This window comes from Sander vitreus, chromosome 7 (genome assembly GCF_031162955.1).
Source record: "Sander vitreus isolate 19-12246 chromosome 7, sanVit1, whole genome shotgun sequence".
NCBI lineage: Eukaryota > Metazoa > Chordata > Actinopteri > Perciformes > Percidae > Sander > Sander vitreus.
The window spans coordinates 18,852,769-18,876,099 of NC_135861.1; the positions used below are offsets into that span (position 1 = coordinate 18,852,769).

A 23,331-nucleotide genomic window follows, 5' to 3' on the forward strand; every position below is an offset into this window, starting at 1 on the left:
ATGGACTCCAGTAACTGGAGTTTGGTAAAAGTAGACAAGGCAGAATATTCTTGGTCACCTACCTAATGAGAACAGGAGTGAGGAGGCAAATCTGACATACTGGACACTGTAGAGGTTCACTAGCTCCAGAAGATGGCAGTAGTGCAACATTAACCTGACGTTAAAACCCAAAGAAGAAGAAGAAGTTAAAGGTTGTTTTTTTCCATCGATGTATTAAAAGGTTCTTTTAGTTTGCGACATTCTCTATCGAGGCACAGTAATACAAACATTTTACTAAACATATTTTAAAATTACTTTATGGCTACTAATATTAATTCAATTTCTTATACGTGAATGACAACCACCGCACTGCTTCTGTCAGTCAGCTGGGGTAGGTGGGGTCACAAAGAGCCAAGATGGCTGACTTTGAGGAGCCGCTGTCAGATGAAGAGAAGGTTTGAAGACTATTTTATTCTTTCTAAACGCTGTTTTCGCTTATTAGGAGAGAGAGCTACCCACGTTAAATGTTCACCTGAATTAACGGTTAAGTTTAGGAAAGAGTGGCAGTTTATGGTCACGCATCAACATAATAAACTAGCTAGAGTTTCTAAGCTACCACTAGCTTACTAGCCAATGCTAGTTAAAGTGTATAACGTTAGCGGCGAAGCAAAGGCTGGTAGAGGGGTTTAACCGCTGGACACTTGTACTGAAAACCTATTAGTGGTTGTAACGTTACCTAGATTATTGGAAATCGAAGTTTCGACGCCCATTTCCAAACGCGCGTTGCATTGTCCCAGTCTGCAATGATACGTACCTCTGGGGTAATGTCAGCTAACATTAGCGGCTAACGTTACTTTAGATTTGGATTTCTGGGTCAAACCGATTCAGTTGCAGCTCAAATACTTGTTAGCCTCACATGGCTTGAGATCAGGATATGGTTGCCTACAGTTAGAGCCCGATAGTGAGTGGCAGCTGGACACATTAACCAGTTGGAGGCAAAGCTCTATTATGGATGAAGTTACATTACCATATAAGACAATAATCTGAACACCGAGGGTGGTTTCAAAGCTAGAAACAAGAGGGCGACATACACTTGATAACATCTAGAGATATTTAAGATTAAAGGTCTATTGGTGGTAAACGGGAAAATTGAGGGTAAGATGATGGCATGATTTTATAGCGAAACATGAAATGAAGACAAGTTTCTAATGCAGTGTCCATTCGGTATTAATGAAGCAATGTCTTGATGTTCCTGCATTCCCCTCTAAATTAAAATATCTTAATTTACTGCTATTTTTGTAATTGTTTCTTTTTTTTAGTTGAGATGCTATAGTCATTCCTAGTTTAAGCATAACAGATTGGACGTGAAGATGGCTTCATCATAGGAAAAGGGCAGAGGATCTGATGGAAATAAGAATGTGGGCTTTATTGTATAATTTAATCCTGGACAGTGTAGGTATAGGCCTATATGATGACTGTCTTCTGTATTGTGTATATTTTATGATTGTCAAATAAATCGAATCGCTGTCATTGCAAAACTGGAAATGCATCTTGGTATCAGTTATGGCAATATGATAAGGCCACAACTGAATGCCAAAATACTAACAAAGAATGTAGCACATTTGTTACAACTTTTTTGAATGTAGATCGTTGGAGTTAAGTACAGATTTGTTTTGCATATTGAGGAGTGAAACCCCTGGTAATTATAGGTCAAATATTACTTTTTAGTGTCTCTTATACTGATTGTACAGCAAGTCATATTATCATGATAGCTGAATTAATTGGTAGCATTTAATTTGCTTCCATAGGTCCGCATAGCTGCCAACTTTGTGACTCATGCACCCCCGGGAGAGTTCAATGAGGTCTTCAATGGTAAGAAATAGCTGATTGTGACAAGATGTGCATGATAATAATACTGTGTTTAGTATAATATATTATAATATAATTCACCGCTGATGATGATATTTTGTTTTGTGCTATAAGAGTAATGCTCAAACGGTGGTTTCTTTTTGTCTCGCTAGATGTGCGACTTCTTCTTAACAATGACAACCTGCTCAGGGAGGGGGCATCACAGTAAGTAACCCTCAATTAAGACAAACGTCAGAAATTCAAAAACATATAATTTACACAGTGTAAAAACACCTGAGCCTCCATACTGTACGGAAAATATATACCCAAATTGTGGTTTATTATATATTAGGCAGTAAGGAATGTAAGCATGGCTTGTGTTCTCAAAATGGTCAGTTGAAACATTTGTTTACAGCATTTTGGTATCATGTTATGAATGCCTACTTTACCTTTGTGCCCTTTCTGTTATTCCAGCTCCTTTGCCCAGTACAACATGGATCAGTTTACTCCTGCCAAACTAGAGGGCTACGAGGAGCCGGTGTGTTTCATGCTAAAGTCTTTCCTATTTATTACAGAAGAGCAAGTGCCAAAAGCCAGCCTATTTCAAATGTTCCTCTCCCTTTATTGATAGGTCCTGATCACAGAGCATGGTGACTTGGGTCAGGGACGTTTCCTGGACCCCCGCAACCGTTTGGCATTCCGCTTCGACCACCTAAGAAAAGAGGTGAGCGACGTGCAGCCATATGAAGGAGAGACGGCCCTGAAAAGCTGGAGAGATGCCTGTGATACTTCCCTTAGTGCCTACGTCAAAGAGCACTACCCTACTGGAGTATGCACGGTGAGGCACAACAATTGTGGCAAAATAGTCATCTTAGCAATAGACTACATTTTACCCATACCCATACTTACCCATACCATCTGTGTGTTACAGGTATATGGTAAAACAGTTGATGGTCAGCAAACGATCATAGCCTGCATTGAGGGACATCAGTTTCAACCCAAAAACTTCTGGTATAGTGACCTCCCTGCAAACAGCTGTTTGAAAGCTTATCTGAATATATGTATATTTGTTAGGATATGTTGCTAATCTTTTATAACATAGCTTTATCACAAACTTAAGGTTACAAATTAACAGGTTTACGTATTTTTTTTAATTTGTGGTGAAAGTGAAATAATTGGTCCCTCAGTTCTATTAAAGCTGGGTTAGGCACTTTCTTTTAGGGCATCATTGGACCAACAAATCATAATAACAGACAGTAGATTTCAGAATATTGTAATTCAAATGGTCTGAAAGACTACTACATTTCAGCATCTCTGACTTGGCTCTGTTTTCAGGCTTTAGTAAATCTAGCCGTCACGGAAGAATTTGGCCAATCACGAGAGAGCTGCAGGAGGAGGTCTCACTCTACTTCAAATTCTGGCGTATTTTTTAAATTCTACCTCCCGCAGCTTTAAGCTTCCTGATGCTGCTGTCTGTTTGTAATGTAGGGCTTCTCATCCTTTCTCTACCACAGGAATGGTCGCTGTAGGTCAGAGTGGAAGCTAACCATTGGTCAGTCCACTGCTCAGGTGGTAGGAGTGTTGAAAATCCAGGTGAATTCAGTGAGCTCATCTGCATAAATGATAAGTAAGTCAAGGAGGAATATTTTCAAAAAACTCCAGCTTACTAATTAATTTTTTCTCTGTCTCTAGGTGCATTATTATGAAGATGGGAACGTGCAGCTGGTTAGCCATAAGGAGGTAGAGGAATCAATACCAGTGACTGTAAGTAAAAAATGTAATACCTAAGCAATCGTGCAGTCTTTCAGCAGTGATTTAAACCTTATGCTGCTTACAAAGTTTGATACTGGCTGTGTCAACTCCGTGTATATAAAGAGAAGGCCATCCATATCTCTAAGTAGGATAAAAGGTGATGATTATATATGTGTGTGTTTGAAACAGAATGAAAGCCAGACAGCCAAGGAATTTGTTGACATTATAGAGAACGCCGAAAATGACTACCAGGTAAGCTACTTTTTACTTACTACTCGTTTGATATACTAATGTTTACATTTTGAAATAAAAAAATATTGTACTTATTTGTTTCCCTTTCATGTTTGCCCTCAGACTGCAATCAGTGAGAACTACCAGACCATGTCTGACACCACCTTTAAGGCCCTGCGGCGCCAGCTGCCTGTCACACGCACTAAGATCGACTGGAATAAGATCCTGAGTTACAAAATTGGCAAGGAGATGCAGAATGCTTAGTTGAAGGTCAGGGACATACCAGGGAGATGCACACTCCACTGGGCCCACAACCCACCTATACATGCGCAAGGACTAACCAAAGCAAAACTATACAGTGTGGGGCAAGGAATAAATGAAAGTATAACTGAAGATTTGCAGACTATTAGGCACAGATTTCCATCTGCTGTAGGGAAGCTGTGGTTATGGAGATAATCGTGGTTGGAGAAAGTGGTTACTTCTGGGTGGGTGTTGTGAAATAGTTGTGTTGGGTCAGTGTGCAGGGCTGTGCTCAGGACTGCTACGTTAAAGAAGTTAATCTTCCTTCGGCCATATAAGGAATCACAGACCTCCCGAGATTCAGGTGTCAAAAGTTACAATATTTTACCTTAGTCAAACTGATGGAGAACTTTGATCATGTCACAGTAGAGATCTCAGCACATGGAAAGAACCAGCACCGCACAAGGCAGCTGATGAGAGAAATGAAGCACACCATCACTTATCAGGGTTTGATTTTGGACAGGGAAATATGAATTTTGTGAAAGTTTTTTGGTTATGTTGGAATCAGACATCAACTGCATCAGTAAAATCTGGCAACATAGAAATAACTACCTGCTATTAACATTTAGGAGTGGCATGGTCCTCAGCATAGCTCTGTTCCTGCACTGTTGACCTGTATGTTTGTCGGTGTCTGTCAGGGCTGAGGGAGTGTTAACTTGTTTTCTGCTGTGCTCCACTGATGTATGTCTCCATCCATGCAAGCAATGATGACTGAATTAAGATAAATCAACTTCTAGGCTGTTGCATCAATAATGCATTCTCTGTTCTGTTACTTTGGCAACACCAGCTTTATTGCTGTACAGCTTTTCCTTTGTGAAAGGAAAACATACTCATATTAACCAAGATTTATTTGCCAAAATCTCTTTCCTATGGTAAAGAACTCCATCATCCCACCCATGTATGCAAATTTCTATTTTAATACGCTGGTTTATGTTGGAGTCTTAGGATATTGTACTCAACTATTCTTAACTGTAACAAACGGTGTATTGGTCAATGCCAAGTGAACGCAAAGCAGTTGTCAAGATTATATACTGTATACTATACATGACTTCTGTAAGGCCATATTATACTGTGTGTGTTACATAATGTCTAAGTAGGCTGACTCTGGATCAGTTACTTGTTAACTATACTATGTGCTGTATTCAACCCTCACACTATGCTACAACTGTGTGCCGATCAGTTATAAAGTTCAAGACTGTACTGCCCCATTCTGTTGTACAAATAAATGGACTGACCATCTTGGCAAGAATGTTATTTCACATAGCCTATTAATCAAGATTTAGAAGATTGCCAGCTGTTTTAACATAAACACTTTGAAACAGTGAGCATTAAGCCATGGGCAATTTATTTAAAACAGCGCTAGATGTTGCATGTGTTCATGATATGCATATTTACCAGAGACCGCTGATGGATGTTGCCACTCGCCGGAAAACTATATATCTACAGATTTAAATTGACTGGCTAAAACAATTTCAATCAATTCTTGATTTTAAAGCCAGAAAACAAAACAACACAGTAAACCTAAAACAAACGTGTAGCACTGTTAGGACAAGACACAATACTATGTAAATTATTTGACATACTATAGAAACAGTTAACAGTAGCAAGATTCAAACCTTTAGTCCCAATTATGTTCATTGATGGGATAAAGTTAGCACATAGTCGTGACATCGGGTAAAGCAGAAATTGACCTTCCCTGAATAAACAAAATCATAGATATACAGTATCTTACAGTAATGTAGTACAAAGTGTGCTCTCCCTTTTCAAGACAAGATTCAGTGTATTCATGACAAGTGTAATAGGAAAAAAGCACATGCATGTAGGGCTGGTCGCTGTGGTGCATGTGATGTTCTTTCATAGAGAATCAACTGGGAATTTACCTTAAACTATTTACAGTATGATAGTGGATCATCTCAACATGAACTGCATAAGGATTCAATGGAAAAAAAACAAAAACAACTACTCACTTCTCTATTGTGAAATGATATTGCTATACATTCATATATTATATTTAGCCCTTCTACTTGCTATACAGTGTTGCTTCTGACTAAAGTCTTCTTTTTTATACTAACAGGACTTGCAATTTAAGCATAATAAAAGGGAAAAAAGGACTGTTGTACAATGATATTTCGTTAACATTTCTTTCTTCAAAACCAAACAGGTCTTTAGCTTGGTCTATCTATATATGATATCTAAACACCCTTAACATAACCAAAACAAAAGATAAATATTTTCATTCTAAAACTTCCAATTTACAAAAAATCAATATAAAGTAATACAGACAGGAACGTTAATAGAAATATTAAATCTGATAAAAAAAATCATAATATACTATATTTTATTTTCTGATTGTATCTCAGGTTGTGGTATAGAGGTAGGGGTGTGACAAACTCTTAAATTCATCTGTTTGAACCAGTCCAGCTTTGAAGTGTCTATATTACTGATTATGAGTGCTACCAAGTGAGGATTAAGGGCTGGCAAAGATGAATATTACATGAACTGTTGATTAAGACATGACCCATTATGATCGGGCCGTTAACTGCTAGAAGATAAAACCAGGTCTGGCTCATTGGCTCCTTCCAGCCCACTGTTGCTTTGTCCACAGTTACCTGTCAGCTCTGGAAAGAGGCTGGTCCGAGCAGAGTGACTTGGGGAGCCTGGAGTTGGACTCATGCCTGGCTTCTTGGGAGGGATCGGAGGAGGATGGGTCCTCTCGGAGCGAGGAGTGAGGGGGGAGCGGATGCCCGGAGATAGAGGCCCTGAGGAAGGCGACCTACTCCCAGGAGGAGATGCAGCTATATTGCGGTAGTCTGTACCAAATGGCGAGCTGCTAAGTGGCGCCAGCTTGACGCCGGACTGCTGGCTGGTGAAGCGGGACAGCACCTGAGTGACAGTGTTGCGGGCCAGCTGCTTTGCCGAGCTGTGCTCTAGTGGGGGAGGGATGGAAGAGGTGGTGGGGGAGAGGTCCCTGGGAGAAAGAGGGCCACCATACTGCTGCTGTTCAAGCTCAGCCTGGCTCTGGAACTTGTGCCTAGCAGCCTGGAATCGCTGGTTGACACCAGCCTGGTAGGAAGACTGATGGAAGCCTGGGCTGCCCAGACGCTTGGCAAGAACGGGGGAGGAAATGGGGGAAGAGGAGAGGGAAGAGGAGGCTGTGCTAGAGGGAGAGTGAGGGTGAGGGTGAGGGTGAGGATGCGGGTGAAGAGGGGAATGCAAAAGTGCTACACCCCCATTCTCCACCACCCCTCCGTTTTCTACTCCTCTGCCCTCCGGTGTCGGTTCTGTCTCTTTATGAGTGTAATGGCCATTGACCTTTGACAGGGAGGAGGATTTAGAAGTCATAGTTGTTTTTTCATCCGGCTCTGTCTGAACGGAAGTGGACACCACCATCATCTCGGAAAGTGAGTCTGTCACATCTGTCACAGCCTCCTTTCCCTCTTCTTTGCCTCCTCCAGTTTCAGCCAACCTCTTCCTCAGCTCCTCCAGCTGTCTCTCCAGCTCCCTACTCCTCTCCTCCTCTTTGCTAATCCTGGCTTTCAACTGCTCTCGTTCTGTGTCAAACTCAGCCAGCTGCCTCTCAGACCTGGCCTCTAGCTGGACTGCCCTGCTCTTCTTATCTTCAAGAACCCCCCGGAGCTTCTCCAGGGCACTGGTCTCCTCTTGGAGCAAGGTGCGGAGTTGAGAGACCTTGTGAGCCTCCTCCTGAGCCTGGCTGCTGGCTTTCTGGAGCTCCAGAGTCAGGGTTGAGGAGAGCTGTTGCTGCTGGGACAGTGACTCCTCTACCCGGCTCACTGCCTGTGCTTGTTCCTTCTCTAACTTCCGCACTGTTGCACGCTCCACTTCCAACTAGAAAGAGAGGGAGTGAGATACAAGAGTCAAGGCGAGGCAGCTTTTCCACATTTGACCACAAGGAGGCAAAAGAGCACTGCTTTGTTATATTCGATCCAACACAGGATGAGAAACTTCCCCCTTTTTTGAAAATACAATTGTTTTCCAAAAAGTAGTTTTTGGTGTAAAACATTTGGATATGTATTTTGCACTAAACCCATTACAAGGTAAATTAGGTCCACTTCAATCATACAGAATTAGGAAAATAAATGAAAGATAGTAGGTGTCGTTTTAGAGTCAGAAGAAGGACAGAAAGAGGCAGCTTTTCACATTTTGCCTTGTTAAATATAATAACATGTTTCTTGAAAGGCATGTTTATGGAAAGTTCAGTTTGCTATGAGGTCATTAGACAGTGATTGGACGGCTTCAAAGCTTTGATGAGTAATAGTAGGAAATGGAAAGTGATTAAATGCAATCTAGTGTATATGATTAGCGTACAACAAAAACACACAGGCAGGAAAGACTGGGAGACACTCAGGAACCCTTTCTTATGTAAGGCCCTTGTACAAAGTTTGTATAGTGGTTGATTGTGTGCTCACAGTGTGACCTTGCATTAGACATGGACATCCATTATCTCAGGTTTCCTGAGGCCATAAAGCCACATGGCTGCTGGACAACTAAACAATGGCCTCTTCCTCCTCTGTTTCCTATGGAACAGCCCTGTGCTTGTGCATATGGGTGCCTGTGTGTGTCTGTACTTTAACAGGCCAAGCCCTTCACCCTACTGAGTTACACAATGGAACTGCACTGATGCTTCCCTGCTCACTGGCTTGGTTTTAAATCACAGCTGCCTATGTGAAGAAGGACAGAGTGCAGGCAGGCAGAGGAGAGGGAGGGAAGAAGTAAAATCTCTTTCACCAGATGTGCTCGTCTGTCAGCAAGTGAGAATTGTGAGCACCAGTTTTGCTAAGACTTTACCAAACATAAACATAAACACACACACACACACACACACACACACACACAGTGCAACACATACAGTTTGTATATTTTACCTTTTATCTTTTATCTATGTCAGTCATACCTGTTGCAGCAGTTTGTCTTTTTGGGTCTGCAGCATGAAGGTGAAATCATCACTCTGCGCAGACTCCTGGGCACGCCGTCGCTTCTCCTCCTCCAGATCAGCTATCATCTACCAAACAATCAAAGAATTAGATTACGTGACATGCAGACAAGTTTCTTGTTGCAGGATTCAGTGCATGAATTTGACAACATTCTCAAATGAGCAAATTACCTTCTTTGATTCATTTCTCTTATAAGAGGTGTCCTGCCTCACAGTATTCCCGCCGTAAAAGGTGTCGCCCGACTAATCAGCATGCATAGCAGAACCTCTCCTTCATTTATACAAGGTTTTGTCAGTTTCATCAACTCTCTAAAGTTCACTCTGTACAGTATATAGATGAATGTTTATGAGCTCTGTTGTGATAAAGGGTGTTTGGTGTTTAAAGCCCCCAACGTCGCCTTCTAGGCAGCGCTGCCTGGAAGGCACTAGGATTAGGCAATGGTTAGGGCATAGACAGTATATAAGAATGGACCAACAGATCCCGTTACTCTGGACGGAGACCAGTGAAGGCCATTAGAAGCACTTTTCCGGTGAGCGCTGAGCGTTACTGCGCAGCCTCCAACTGAGAGAGACGACGTAAATGTGACGTGAGCAACCTGTCTGAAAGTTGGAAGTCTTCTGGTAGCTGTGCCAAGAGAAATCTCAATCATTCCCAATCTTACAGAGACGGAGAGCGTAGGTATATGTAAGGAGATAACATGGACACAGGCTAATTATTGATAACTAAAATGCTAGTTAACATTAGTAATTAAACTTAAACAGCTAATGTAAGTCGAAACTGCCTGCGAGCTTCTCCTGACTATACGGTAATTCCTCTACTGTGCGACAGTAAGTCACGTGGTTATGACACAATCGTTAGCCTATTTTTACAAAAACGTCTGCTACGGAGCCATAACGTGAGGTACAAGGTAATGGAGCCTTTTATACATTGTCGTGTTTCTTTAGAAATAAACAATGGACAAATAGAGTCTTTAGACGCTTCAGATGTAAAGTTATTCACTGTCAAAGTGACGTCAAAATGAATGGCAGTCAATGGAATGCTAACGGGGCGGTGATTGCTTTGTAGCATCAAAATGGCACCATAGGAGGTTCGAGCTCTGAAGCGACGCTTACCCCCTTGGGTTAGTGTTAGGGTTACGGTTAGGTGCCTTGAAGTCAACGGTCGCAGCGCTTCCTTGAAGTCGACGTTGGGGGCTTAAAACACCATTGAGCGTGATAAAGCCCTGGGTGTGGCTACTGTCTGCCTCAGTCCCCCAAGCCAAGTCTACAGGAGAAACATGAGGACAAATAGATAAACGCATATATTCGCACACGCTCAACAAGCCTATTGTACAGGTGTGAGCCCCAGTGGGACACTGGCTGGGTACTTGGGTGGTTGCAGCATATCTGCAATGAAGATGGGTGAGCTGTGCTGTAGAACACACTGAATGTGTGAGAGTGTGTGTTCACGACTGTATTACTTACCCTCCTGTGTCTGCTCTCCGCAGCAGCCAGCTGTCCCATCATCCTCTCCTGCATCTTCTTGCAGTGAGCCATGACCAGTTTAAGCACAGCCAGAGGGTTTGGGCCCACCGCCTGACCCTGCAGGTGTGTGTGAGGCTGGGTGAGCGTGTTCTGGCGCTCCGCAGACTCGTTGTCCCGCTGCAGGGCCAGGAATGGATCACTGAGGTCGTACTGGCCATAACGCTCCTGGATGAAAGCATCTCTGTGCTGAGCCTAGACACACACATAATTGTAATTGTACTGTTAGGCCATTCCATTAGCAGCATGTGCTAGATCAAATCTAGCTAAGAGCCGTGTATGTCTTTAATGGCTAACTGTGGCAAGAAAAATGAATATATGTACAAGTTGAAAAATGACCAGTGTGCTTGTGTATCAGTACATGCATTTGATAGGATGAGGTTTCCTTTCCACACTGCAGAACAGGAAAAATGTGTTAAGAAGATAAAATGAGGCCCCAACGGTCAGTGCCAAGAAAAACACAAAGTAACTCATCAAAAACATTCTGTATGAACATTCGATTGACTTTTAGGTAATAACTTTATGTATCATATGACCATTGAACAAAGACTCGGAAGTAAGTGTGTGTCCCTGCGTGCAGGAAATCTGTGTGGAGTAATGTTATTGTCAGTGTGAGCACAAGCAGATGGTCTTTACCCTCAACCCAAACACAAAGAGGTGAGGCGCGGCTGTCCAACCCCCACCAGGGGCAGATGTTAACTCCTCCCCAGGGATGCTGGGGTGAAGGACCGGGCCATGAAATCAGACACACACACAGAGGTGTTTTTAATGAAGAGGTTAGATTAAACCTATTTCTAAAATAGCACACGTGTTAAGGGTGAAATAAAATCGTGAAGGATAAAATAATGCAGGCAATTTACCTAGTTTCCATTTACTCATGATTGTTTGAGAGAAACAGGCTGGAATGACAAGCAATGAAGTGACATGTGATTGGGCCTTGTTGACCTTACTCCGGGTCACCCTGCTATATCATCAGGAGGTCTCATTAACTACATACAGTGAGTAGGTTTGAGTTCTGGAGGCATGCAGGGTCAGTGCTGTAAGCACAAGCCACATAGTTCACTCCACGTCCCTTCTGGACACGCGTCGCTGTCTCCTAGTGCAGTCCTCATCAGACACCCCAGTCCTCTGGCCCCCTTTGCCTCCCTGCCCAAACATGCATGGCACTGCATTCCACTGCCTGTGCATCATCATTACTCAGAAAATGCCCCTCTCTACTTGCCATATCTCTACTTCAGCCTTTCTGTGAGCCTTTTTCTCACACGCTCTCAGACTGTGGCAGCACAAATCCACACACAGAAGGCACCAGTAAGGATGCTATATTTGAGGCTCTTTCTCTGGCTGAACAAAGAATGTGAGTGACCCTCAGTGAAGAGATTACAGTCTCAGTGCCTTCAGTCTTACGCATTGTCTCCATGGCTGACCCAGAAGGCTTCAATGTGTGAGAGTGGGTATGAGTGTGTCGCTTTTTCCTCTTTTTGGTATATGAATGTAAATGTGTATGTGTGTACTCCATTGTGTATGTAGGTTTACCTGTGGCTGTCTGCATGTGTTTTGTGCTGGGCTTTGAAATAAAGCTGTAAAGCTTCTTCATCTAGCTGGGGAAAAAACTGCAGCTTCTTGAGTTAAATAACTGCTTAAACAGACCATTAAGGGACAGGCTGAGATTGGATTGTGTGTGTGTGTGTGTGTGTGTGTGTGTGTGTGTGTGTGTGTGTGTGTGTGTATAGCAGTCACCATGGTCTCCCATGGTTTTCTCTGGATGGTCCTGATCATAATGACAGTGTGCTTTCCTTTATGAGAGGGCGCAACAAGCAAACCCTCTCTGCTGCAATGCAAAGCTCTCATTTCTGCCTAAATGCTGGTGACAAATGTCTCTACAGCTCAGAATATATTACATGCTATCAATTCACTGTTTCATAATACATTTGTTTTTTTGTTTTTTTAATTTGCATCAAGTATGTAAGTGTACAATTTGTATTAACAAATCCATGCAATGTTCTAGCTGTTAACCAGGCCGCTACAGCTTGGTTGAGCATTAGGCCTACAGTACCTTCTTCAACAGCTTGTATCCACTCATGCAGGGGTCTTCAACATTTATTAAGCAAAGGACCCCTTAACTGAAAGAGAGATGGCACAGGGACCCCCTACTACATATACTGTATAAAATTAAGTTGCATATTAAACTGGGCCTACCATAACATGTAGGGCAGGCTAAAGACTTTTTTGCATTGAATACTACGCCTAATAATTGCTGCAATGATTTTATAAATCATATTTTCATGTTAAACATACATGTGGCAAAGTTAATCCCTAGGATTAACTGTATATGTGTATGGCCTTAGTGACTACTTTACCTACAGGCCAGAGAGCCTATCATCAGTGGGGATTTATATTTGCTAATAATATGTTGGATTCATGTTAGGACTTCTTAATTTTGAAAAAAGTTATGAAAATTAACAATAATTTGGAGGCCCTCCTGCTTTGATTCTGAGGACCCCCTAGGGGTCCCGGACCCCCCGTTGAAGATCCCTGCTCTAATGCATTCCTGCAGCTGTAACGAGGTGTGAAAGACAACCTGATGCTTTTCACCTGGAAATATTCTCTTTCAGTCAGTTACCTACCTGCCTCAGGGCACAATCAAGCCCTTGTGTGAGCTGAAAAGAGCCAAGGAGTAGTGTTTCATTAAAGAGCCTGTGTAATGACTGTCACACAATGAAGTCAGTAGCTCTGAGTGGTATTGGGTGCATATATCCTGTTACAAATGTACAGTTCAGCCCTTAATCTGACTTCTTAATAATACTGTGCATGAAAACAATGGAATTACTATTAAAATGAGGATGAATACATGTGCATGCACATATGTAGCCTATATATGCATGTGCATGTATGAGCATGCAGCTGGCATATGTTTGCACAACATGCTGCATAAGGTTCTTAGCATTACCGGCTGTCTCCAGGGTAACATCTTAAATCCAGAAGCTTTGCAGTGGGAGTTATGGGAAAGGTATGCGATCCTGGTGAATTAGTCTACTCTTCAGAAGAACAGTTGGACACATAGACAGAAGGACAGCAGGACCAGACCTGTCAGATATGGAAAGCTTCTTTCATGGAACTTAAGAAGTCCTGTGCAAGCATCTTCACAACAAGAGACAGAGGACAACGCATCGGGATGCTCAAGCATTTTACTTTCGTTAAACAGCAAAATAAACATGTATGAGGTTGTCTTTGAGTTCTATATCATTATTTTAAACCACAAAAACAACTTTATTTGTTGAGACTCTTGCAGTGCAAGAGAAGCAGTGTCAGGTACTTGTAAGTAGTAGAAAGTAGAGAGTAGAAAAGGGTAAGAGTAGAAAAGGGGACAGGCTAATATGTTAAGCAAAGAACAAGGGGAACAAAAGAAGACAGCAGGTCAACTGCAGACGCTCTAGTGTTGGATTCTGTTCAGATTTATGTCTCTGGCTTCAGCGTTTTCTTGGAAGAGGAAGTAAGACATTAGTAGTGCAGTTTTTGTCCTGTGGAGAGGACAACTACTCTGCTCTACTTAATAGCGAAGAAGGACATATAGTCAATGGACCACTTGTCAGTCATGCTGACCGTGGCAGGTTAAAAGTATCAATCCACTGGCAGTCACATCTGATTTAACAGAGCTGTGAGGCTGCAAACTCAAACAGACACAAAGGCCTCTCTGACCCATTTTGTTGGTGCAGTCCATTAGAGCATTAAGAAATTACAGAGCAGTTGTCTGGGGAAACTTGTAGCAAATGCAGAATGGGAAATTGAGACAGTGACTACAAACAAATAAAAAAGATCATGCTTGTAGTCAATCAAGTCCTCATAAGATTACGTTTAGTAATCTTCTTGAATTAGGACAGGCTTGACAGACCAACCATGTTTGAACTGAGTGCTATGAAGTCTTTCTCTAAGGCACGGGTTGAGAAAATGTCAAGGAAATACCATGAGAACTAATTAACTACATACTAACTAATCACATACCAGCCCAACAGTATATATGCCGTAGTTTGGTTGAGCACTGGAAAAGGACTTTGTTGTGACAGTCTGGTGCTGGGGGCTAATGACTAGCCAACTAGCCACTTATAAGGTCAACATAATCATTAGCTACACAACACTTTGACAGGATAATAGTATGTAGTTTTGTCTTGGAGGAACACAAATTGGGGTGGTGCTAAAAATTTCAGAATCAAAAGAGTAGTTCATGGGGCGGTTCGCTAGTCACTGGTGACCAAAACTAACCAGGTCCGTCCCCCCTGATAAAAAATTACAAATGGCCCACTGCACATAGTCATTTAAAACATATTCATTAGTGGAGCCTGATGTCCTGACATCTCTTCAGATAAACATTTACTCTCATTAAGTGACATTCTCAGGATGAACAGTCATTTTTGTCCTGAATCGACCAGGTGTACCGTTGTACTGGCGATACAGTACCTGCTTTGGGCCCTCATCTGCATTTACTGAGAACTCACTGATCGTACAGAATGTCCTCTAAGGTTAATCAGTATTGAAAATGAATAACCAGTGAGTATGAGCCATTTGCGCACGTTCAGCATCATTTATATCATTGCATGCTTTGTTTAAAAAGAAACAAATAAATGTAAATGTGTACATTCAAAATACAATCCAGGCAGTTCACTAAAGGCAAAAGATGGGTTTACATTATATGCAAGGCAAGCCGATCAATCTTTAAAAAAAAAAAAAACATTGTCTCTCATGCATGCAAATGGTGCAGAGAACACCGCGAGGAATGATATTTGAAGTAGGCTTTTTGAAGTGTAAGCTACGGTGTGTGCTTAAGGCTTAAGCTGTATCCTCCACACCTCCCACCCACCCATTAATCACAGATGGCACAAAGATAACTGGGAAGACGCGAAACAAAACCTCACTTTACTGTATGGGCCGTGCAACGAGACAACTTCCAAGTAATGTTTAACTGCAGCCATCATCATAGTAATGAAACATGGGAGCAGGTGCTCTCACCCTTTGGTCAGGCAATGCATTGGGAGAAACATAACATATCATTAGGTGGAACTAGGAAGTGCTCTGGTATTTCTTGAAACAGGCAAATATTAAACTAAAATATTTCACTGATGCCAACACAAGAACAGACAGCATTGAGAAAGCAGTGATTGTTCTTATCTCAGACTGACCTACGATATCACTATTCTATTTGTAGCAGGCAAATACTTTCCTGTTCAGTGCAAACAGCAGCGAAGGGTGGAGCTTGTTACCATTACAGATATGGTCCTATAGTTTCGAGCTGGGTCTAGGGATAAGAGAGGCTGCTATAAAAAGGCATCCTAAGGAAAACTGTGAATTATGCGTGTGATGTGAGTTCATGTAGGTGGGTGTTTCTGTGTGTTTTCTGTTTTTAACGATAAAAGCAACAAAATAAGTAACAGGTACTTTGATGTCATCTCAGCATTTTCAGGCCAAGAAGCTTTATTTTCTCAGGCCTCAGGCTCAGGCTGTTGATATGGAAGCACTTCACTGACATCATAGACCAGTGTGCATTACAGTGTTATATTAGGTATTGCTTTGCTTTTAAGGGCACCCTCTGTGTATGTCCCTCCTTTGTGCTTTTTTCCCCTTACCAATCTTGACAACATGTCCAAATTGGGCAGTGATATACAATCTTATCTGAACAGCACACTCTAGCCAGGCCCTATTCTTTTATGGAGTCAGGAAAACACATCAGTCTGCAAAAATAGACAAAGCATTTTAGGATTACAATATATGACATCATATGGAAAGCAAAACTGGCCCTGCTGAGCATGACTGCAACATTGTAACCACACTAACTTGGTGGCCTAGGTTAAAAAAAACCAGTTCAATCCATTGTCAAGCAGCAATATTTATTTCACAGCCACAGGTACTCAACACCACCAAGTCTTTAACAAAAAATTGAAGCATATCTGAGACATATTTCAATATCACAGAGTGTCATAAGTTTGTTTCCCACTGGGTTCACTTGTGTGCACTTGGGTCTCGAAAGTAGTGCAACAACAATCAAGGAGGACTGACTTTAGAGCTCCCTCACTGAGTATTTAAAGGGCAGGTGTAGTTCTGTTTTCCTGTCTTTAACTGGCATTCCATTGAGCTAATGATAACTTGCTCTATGCTGGATTTATGCCACATATGCCTGAGAGAGAGAGAGAGAGAGAGAGAGAGAGAGAGAATAAAATAATAGCACATTAGTTCCCATATAGATATAGACAATTAACAACTCCCAAGATATGCCACTTCTGTGGAATGCAGAACCTGTTTCTGGTGTCATGTTCTCAACAATGTTCCCTCTAGTAAAACTGCTCATCTGTCTCCTTAGTGATGAGAACTAAAAACAATCAAGAATCTGTAGAGACAAGTTCCAAAGGTGACGCAATCTTATAAGTAAGCAAACACGGATAAAGTTCTCAGGGGTTTCGGGTGAAGAAAGGGTTAAAAAAGTGATTGAATATGGTTATCCCGAGCAATCTACAGGCATCCCAAGTACTTTCTGCTGAGAGGAGAAAATATTTGAAGTTGGAAAAGAGTGGTGAGGATTTGAGAGCCCCCTCTGCGTTTCTCAACTGTCCTCACATACAACTAAATAATATTGACACACACCGAGTTTGGTTATTGTTAACTGACAACACTGAGAAGAGAGCTCTAGTTAGAGAAAAACACTGAGGCATAACAAGATCAAGGGGAAATGACAAAGACAAACAGTACAAAAAGAATTCCTGGGTGCCAAATCAATGACGGACACAGACACTCAATATTGGACATGTTAGCCTGCCATCAACCCCTGGCACTCCCCTCTGCAGCCACATGTCTACACATGATCTGCCCTAACTCTGGCCAGTCAGTTAAACTGGTGTACAGGCCCCCGGTGGGAACAAGGGAAGTCAGTGATTTGAGCCTACAAATCTGTACCATCCTCTCCACAATAAACACTGCAGCCTCTAACTGGCCCACAAGTGACCAGCAGAGTGTGTGTGTCACTGTGTGTGCGTGTGTGTGTGTGTGTGTGTGTGTGTGTGTGTGTGTGTGTGTGTGTGTGTGTGTGTGTGTGTGTGTGTGTGAGTGGGCAAATAGGACATGGGTCATGGTCAAACATGAAAGACCCCCCGTAATGTGGCTGTGTGTAAGGAAGAGAGAAGGAGGAAAGGAGGGAGAGAGATGTGGAAAGAGGAATAAGTACAGATGAGACAGCAAGGCGACTGTACATTTGTCCTAAGGGAAGTGACTGTGCACATATGCGTTGAGTTTGGGGCAGACCCTGCATGGGTCAGATCTGGACCGACAAGGCAAATTCCTTGTAAGTGTAACTTGATTTGGCAATAAACCTTATTCTGATTCTGATTTTGACAACTACCATGTAAGATGCATCTGAGCTGGTGCGGTTAGATATGCTTCCCCTCAGGCCCTAGCACTGAAATGATCTCATGATTACAGCCTCACTTGCTTGCCAGATAAAATTCACTATTAAGGCCTGTTCATTAGAACAAGACAGTGGCCAGTCATGGTTGCTACTTGTCCTCATCACAACCTCAATCACATTTCAGACAATGAGTCAAGCATTCAGGGCCTAAGCAGCTTTATCCAAGCATGGAGCAGCTGCTGCGGTCATGAGTGTGAAAAGCAGCCAGGGGCACGGAGAGAGCCAATCAGACTAGAATCAAACATTGCAAAGCATTGTGCCTGAAGGAAGGCTATGCTCTTTCACTTGAATATGAATGAATGAGCTGCACAAAACTGAGGATTTTTAAGGATGTTGTTGCATAATGTCTGATGTGCTGTTCACAAGGTGCACTTCAAGCTGTCCAAGTGGACATTGTACCTCAAAACATTCCGAAGTTGTCTGAGATGCCAGTGTTCACATATTAAGCATAGCATTAATGCAAATTCTTCTCTGACTGCCTTGAAAGACTGCCTAGTCAATTCCGTAGTCTGTTTAGCTTTCAAAACACAGTTGGATACAGCTGATTTGCCAGGGCCAAACAACTCTCATAAGGGTTTGAGGTATGTACCCAAGGCAAAGTGCCAAACAGCCACCAAAGTCTTTCTCTTTGGCCGAGGGCAAATTTTGTTTCTGCAGCAACGGAAGTTTCCCAGATTAAAATAAATGTGAGCACAAATAGCTTCTCAAGACACATTTGACACAACGCAGGTATGCACTGCAGTCTGTCGGAACTGGGTCTAGACACAATGTGGACATATTCAGGTCTGAATAGTGCCTGAATTGAAAGAAAAGGGTGAAAAAAAGAAACACAGATTTCAACTGGTCTGACAAGCAATAATGTTGGTGCTCTGGTGGAATAAAATGCCTAGGAAACCACAATGACTCCTGCGCCATTGTCTATACTAGCTCTGTTTCCTTAGCTTCCTGTTTACATATCCCCTCCCTGCTAGCTCACATTCTTTTGGGGGGTGTAATACTGAAACAGGTTAATTTTAGTGTGTCAGACAGGCAAAAGAGCGTGTTGTTTAATGGTTGCTATAGTGGCTATAATACTATTTTATTTTTTATTTTAGTTATTACTATGTATGTACATTATGTAATTATGCTGCTAAATGTATGTGAGATGTTCTGCAATGTGTATAACAGAGTCAACAGGGGGATTTGTGTGTATCAGATGTAGTGGCCAACTCACCCTGAGGGCATGTATGACCACATCCTGGGCCTCCAGCTCTCCCTCCAGGACACTGAGGAGAGTCAGCAGCTCTGCTCTGCTTAGAGCCTCCACGTTCATCTTCTCATCCTGAGGAGACAGAGGGAGTGAGAGGGAATGAGAGAAATATATATTCTTTCTGGTTAGTTTTATTAAATAAAAGAAGCAAATTAACATAAAATGCAATCTGAATGATCTACCCAGTCAAGAAATAAAAATGCTTCTGGGTGTACATGGATTTATGTGTAGCCAGTAGTGGCTTGTCTGAGTGCATTTTGTCAGTGAGTGATAGGATGGGACTTGAGGTCCCATCTGTGGCCTCACTGGGTTGTGCTCAGGGTTATAAACAGGAAGTAATTAGCATATCTGCATGTTAAGTTGCTGAGAGACTGAGGACAGTTGTCTGCTCTATTCGCTCCCCACTGCGAAGATTCAATGTGCTCCAAATACCAACAATGTTAGGCCAATGTTTGAAACTTCTTATTTGGCACACACTTTATTTTTAAGATTATTTTTTGGGCATTTTTTGGGCATTATTTTTAAGGCTTTATTTTTGACAGGACAGCTAAAGACATGAAAGGGGAGAGAGAGGGAGGAATGACATGCAGCAAAGGGCCGCAGTCGAACCCAGGCCCGCTGCATCGAGGAGTAAACCTCCATATATGGGTGTCCTCTCTACCAACTGAGCTATCCGGGCGCCCTGTCACACACTTTTAAGCTATTAGCCATCCCGCCCACACTCCATCCACTGTATCCTGTGATTCATCAGCTAGGTCCACAGTCATAGGACATAGTCATAGGATCCAGACATAACACACTTTACACAGCTGACATCATCCTTAAAATTAAGAGAAAGACAAAACACAGTTGACTTCATCTTGGGTGAAGTCGCTTTCAGGTTATTATCAGTGCCTTATAATGGCGCGGCTGCTCCTCAGAGTGTTAATCATGTTTGACAAGGTACACGCAATTTCGGAAGTCAGATAACAGTAATGATCAGCCCGACTCTTACACCTCACCTTGTTCTCTCTCACACACAACATGAATAAATAAACTAACATCCAATAACAAGCTCAGCTCAGGGTCACAGGTTAAAAAGTATGTTTATTTGCTGTATAACATGTACGAGAAAAGAAATTCACATTAAAGTGTCTTAGAAAGGAAGGTGTTTGGCTGCCATGTCATTTGTCACCCATCTGTATCACAAGTGAAAGCAACTGTCCTCATCTTCACTTCTTTCACAAAACCTTTCCTCTCCGCAGCAAAGGTTGAATCTCAAGTGAAACTAATGTTTACTTTCTTTCTGCAGCCTCCAAATTCTTTGGTGCATTCTGTGGCGCACCACACATTCACAGCAAAGCAACAAAGTGTGTTTGGCTTCTAACTTGTAGACACACACACACACACACACACACACACACACACACACACACACACACACACACACAGATCTAAGCTAGTTTAGATATTAGTGTGTGTTTGAGCTGTTGGCTGTCAATACTCTCTGTGTCACCCGATATCTGTAAATCAGCTTCCATGGAAAATCATTCCAACATTCCAGGAATGCCCACACCATGGGAAGCATCACTCAAGAGTAAATCCCTGAATCCCACTCTGTAGCCTGCATGGTTTCAAATCGCAGTGTTACTTGTGTTGTTTGGCTATGTGATGAACTCATAAACCGGCCAATGTCTTACAGTCTTGTCATTAGATGACACATTCATGCAAACCAGCAAATGATGATCAAGCCAGATTTACAAGTCTATATATTCTAGAATAGTAGTAGAACAGCACTGCAACTAATTTGACAACACTAGTCTGTGGTGAGTGTCAAAAATGCCTCCATGCTTGTGTGCATTCAGACACAGTTCACACATAAAGTCTGGGTTAAACTTTCATCATCCTGGCTCAGTAACCAGGAAGGACCTAATGTGTTCAATGTCCAGACAGACTGCTCTGTGTGTTCAAAGCAATAAATAATCGCAGCGGTTGCTCAGGAACAGCAGAGGATCCACCTGCCGCCCTGGGCCTTTGTCTGACACAAGGGACTGTCATTATTTTCCGTGTAGGCAACATTCACTTCAATTGCTACCTAAGTGTCAGAAACATCACAAAAACACCAACTAAGCTATTATCAATATAGATTGCCTGAAGTGATAATGGCAAAATCAATACTGCATCAATGTTACTTAAGTACTCACACCCATTAGCCTGAAATTTAACTCAACATAAGACCCCTGGTTCTCAGCGATAGTTACTCTTATCTGATGTATAAATATTATTTTAGCATTATTATTTAGCACACAATCCTACCGAGTTTGCGGCTGTAAAGTTTCACTTAGCTAGGCTAACCAGAAATGGCAAAGCCCCATACAGAACGAGCAAATACCAGGCTGGGTCAGAAACCTGTCTATGGACTTAGTGCAAAATTGCCTTCTTACTAAAAAGCCCGATCAAATTGGAGGCTTAATTTTCGGAAGCCATGTAGAAAATATTCCCACAACCTTCCGTGTAAACATACCCTCATGCGCTCTGTTCTGGCCGCATTAATTGTTCTCCAAATCCAAAAAGGAGGCTCCACCACAGCATGAATCAAAGCAGTCCACTGTCACAGGCGCTCTCGCTCTGAGGCGAGTGCGAACAACAGACGTTCAGCGAACAGGCCTGTCAGCCAATCAAAGGAGCGTAGTGTAACAATCTGACCAATGGATGACGGGATATTCGCTAGAGGCGGGGATTAGGGCATTCCCGGGGTTGTGGGATAAACCTCTTTGTTTGGGACGTCCAGTGTTGATTTCTACCCATTCTGTGTCCCAGCGTGAATTTGTCAAGTGTTTGCAGAGTTTGCCTAATGCTGGCACACTATAGTTGTGTAAGTGTATAAGTGCACTCTAATTGTGAATTTTGTAATATAGAATGTCGATTCAAAATGATTGCAAATGATGCTCCTGTACAGACAACTTGCAACGAGATAGCGCAGGATATTTCTCAGAATTTTCCTAAAAACACTTCGTGGGGGAAGAGGGCTTTCATCGTCTGACACTGTGTTTCAGCTCCCCCTAATGGCCAAATGACAGTATCGCAACCTAATGTGGCCTAATGTCGATGCTGTGTGGCCGTATCGTGTCTTGGGTGTGAGCATGCTAAAGGAATGCCAAAAGTGTTACAGGATTTCAGTTTAGTTTAGTGTATAGTCTAGTGTAAATATTAACTCATGCAGCTCGTGGATCAATCACATCAGTATAATTTAGTGGACAATACTGACACTTTACTGATTATATGATGCATAATATAAATTAAGGTGCCACATTGGAGATCATGATTTAAAATAGGGAAACAGGAAGTGCTGGTTTTATAACATGGGAGTGTGTGTTATAGTGGGATTCAGCCCCTTGAAGCAATGTCCTAACATTTGAAACTAGGCCAGCTATTCAGTGAAATAGAATAGAGAGAGGGTTGGCATTGAATAGTCTAATCTTTGTTCTTTATATCTCCTTCTTTCTTTCGCTACTACCTTTTTAGACTCTGGCATATTGAAAAGTAGGAACATAAACCTGCTAGACAAGATGTTTTGTGAAAGGATCTGCTCCAAATTATGCGCAGTCATTGTGGCTGAAAGGTTAAGATTTCCACAATAGTGTTATCACAGTGAAGCTTTTATATCATTCTCACCTCTGTCCACACCAGAGTAGGCCTACTGGTAACGCCCCTTTTACCCGTGAGACTCTGATGAGGGCGTATTTCAGTCAAGGTTCAGCCTCATATTACTCTTATTTTTAACACATTCTGTGTGTGTGTGTGTGTGTGTGTGTGTGTGTGTGTGTGTGTGTGTGTGTGTATTTATATATATATATATATATATACTTATATTGTTTGTTCTGTTTAACCTGTTTGTTTAACTTATTTTAGAGAATGTGTGACATGCATCTACAACACCAAAAACAAATTCCTTGTATGTGTAAAAAACGTACTTGGCAATTAAGCTTTTCTGATTCTGATTCTGATTCTATTCTCTACTCAAACATGTTTTATGTGCAATGTGCCACTGCTGGTGTTTTTTCAGTCACATATAAA

General features: G+C 42.1%; 2 protein-coding genes across 2 annotated transcripts; one reads left to right on the forward strand and one right to left on the reverse strand.

The window, feature by feature from the left end:
* Positions 1-324: 324 nt before the first annotated feature.
* Positions 325-4,192, forward strand: capza1b (capping actin protein of muscle Z-line subunit alpha 1b). The gene is made up of 10 exons (XM_078255118.1): positions 325-434; positions 1,788-1,851; positions 2,001-2,052; positions 2,302-2,365; positions 2,459-2,665; positions 2,759-2,838; positions 3,342-3,420; positions 3,520-3,591; positions 3,769-3,831; positions 3,934-4,192. Exons 1-10 carry the CDS (start codon positions 396-398, stop codon positions 4,072-4,074), a joined length of 861 nt encoding a protein of 286 aa, XP_078111244.1. The 5' UTR covers positions 325-395; the 3' UTR covers positions 4,075-4,192.
* A 1,240-nt stretch (positions 4,193-5,432) lies between these two features.
* cttnbp2nlb (CTTNBP2 N-terminal like b) lies at positions 5,433-21,897 on the reverse strand. The gene is made up of 5 exons (XM_078255117.1): positions 21,779-21,897; positions 19,240-19,347; positions 10,526-10,777; positions 9,023-9,130; positions 5,433-7,956 (listed from the first exon to the last, which is right to left on the reverse strand). The coding sequence occupies exons 1-5, from the start codon at positions 21,782-21,784 to the stop codon at positions 6,646-6,648; spliced, it is 1,785 nt and encodes a 594-aa protein (XP_078111243.1). The 5' UTR covers positions 21,785-21,897; the 3' UTR covers positions 5,433-6,645.
* Between the last annotated feature and the right edge of the window lie 1,434 nt (positions 21,898-23,331).

Coding starts and splice junctions, on each gene's coding strand:
- capza1b (XM_078255118.1), top strand. CDS start 396: ATGGCTGACTTTGAGGAGCCGCTGTCAGATGAAGAGAAG. Junction 3,421..3,519: donor TAGGAGTGTTGAAAATCCAG/GTGAATTCAGTG, acceptor CTCTGTCTCTAG/GTGCATTATTATGAAGATGG. Junction 3,592..3,768: donor AGGAATCAATACCAGTGACT/GTAAGTAAAAAA, acceptor TGTTTGAAACAG/AATGAAAGCCAGACAGCCAA.
- cttnbp2nlb (XM_078255117.1), bottom strand. Junction 10,778..19,239: donor TGGTCATACATGCCCTCAGG/GTGAGTTGGCCA, acceptor GTGTGTGTCTAG/GCTCAGCACAGAGATGCTTT. Junction 7,957..9,022: donor AAGACAAACTGCTGCAACAG/GTATGACTGACA, acceptor CTCTCTTTCTAG/TTGGAAGTGGAGCGTGCAAC.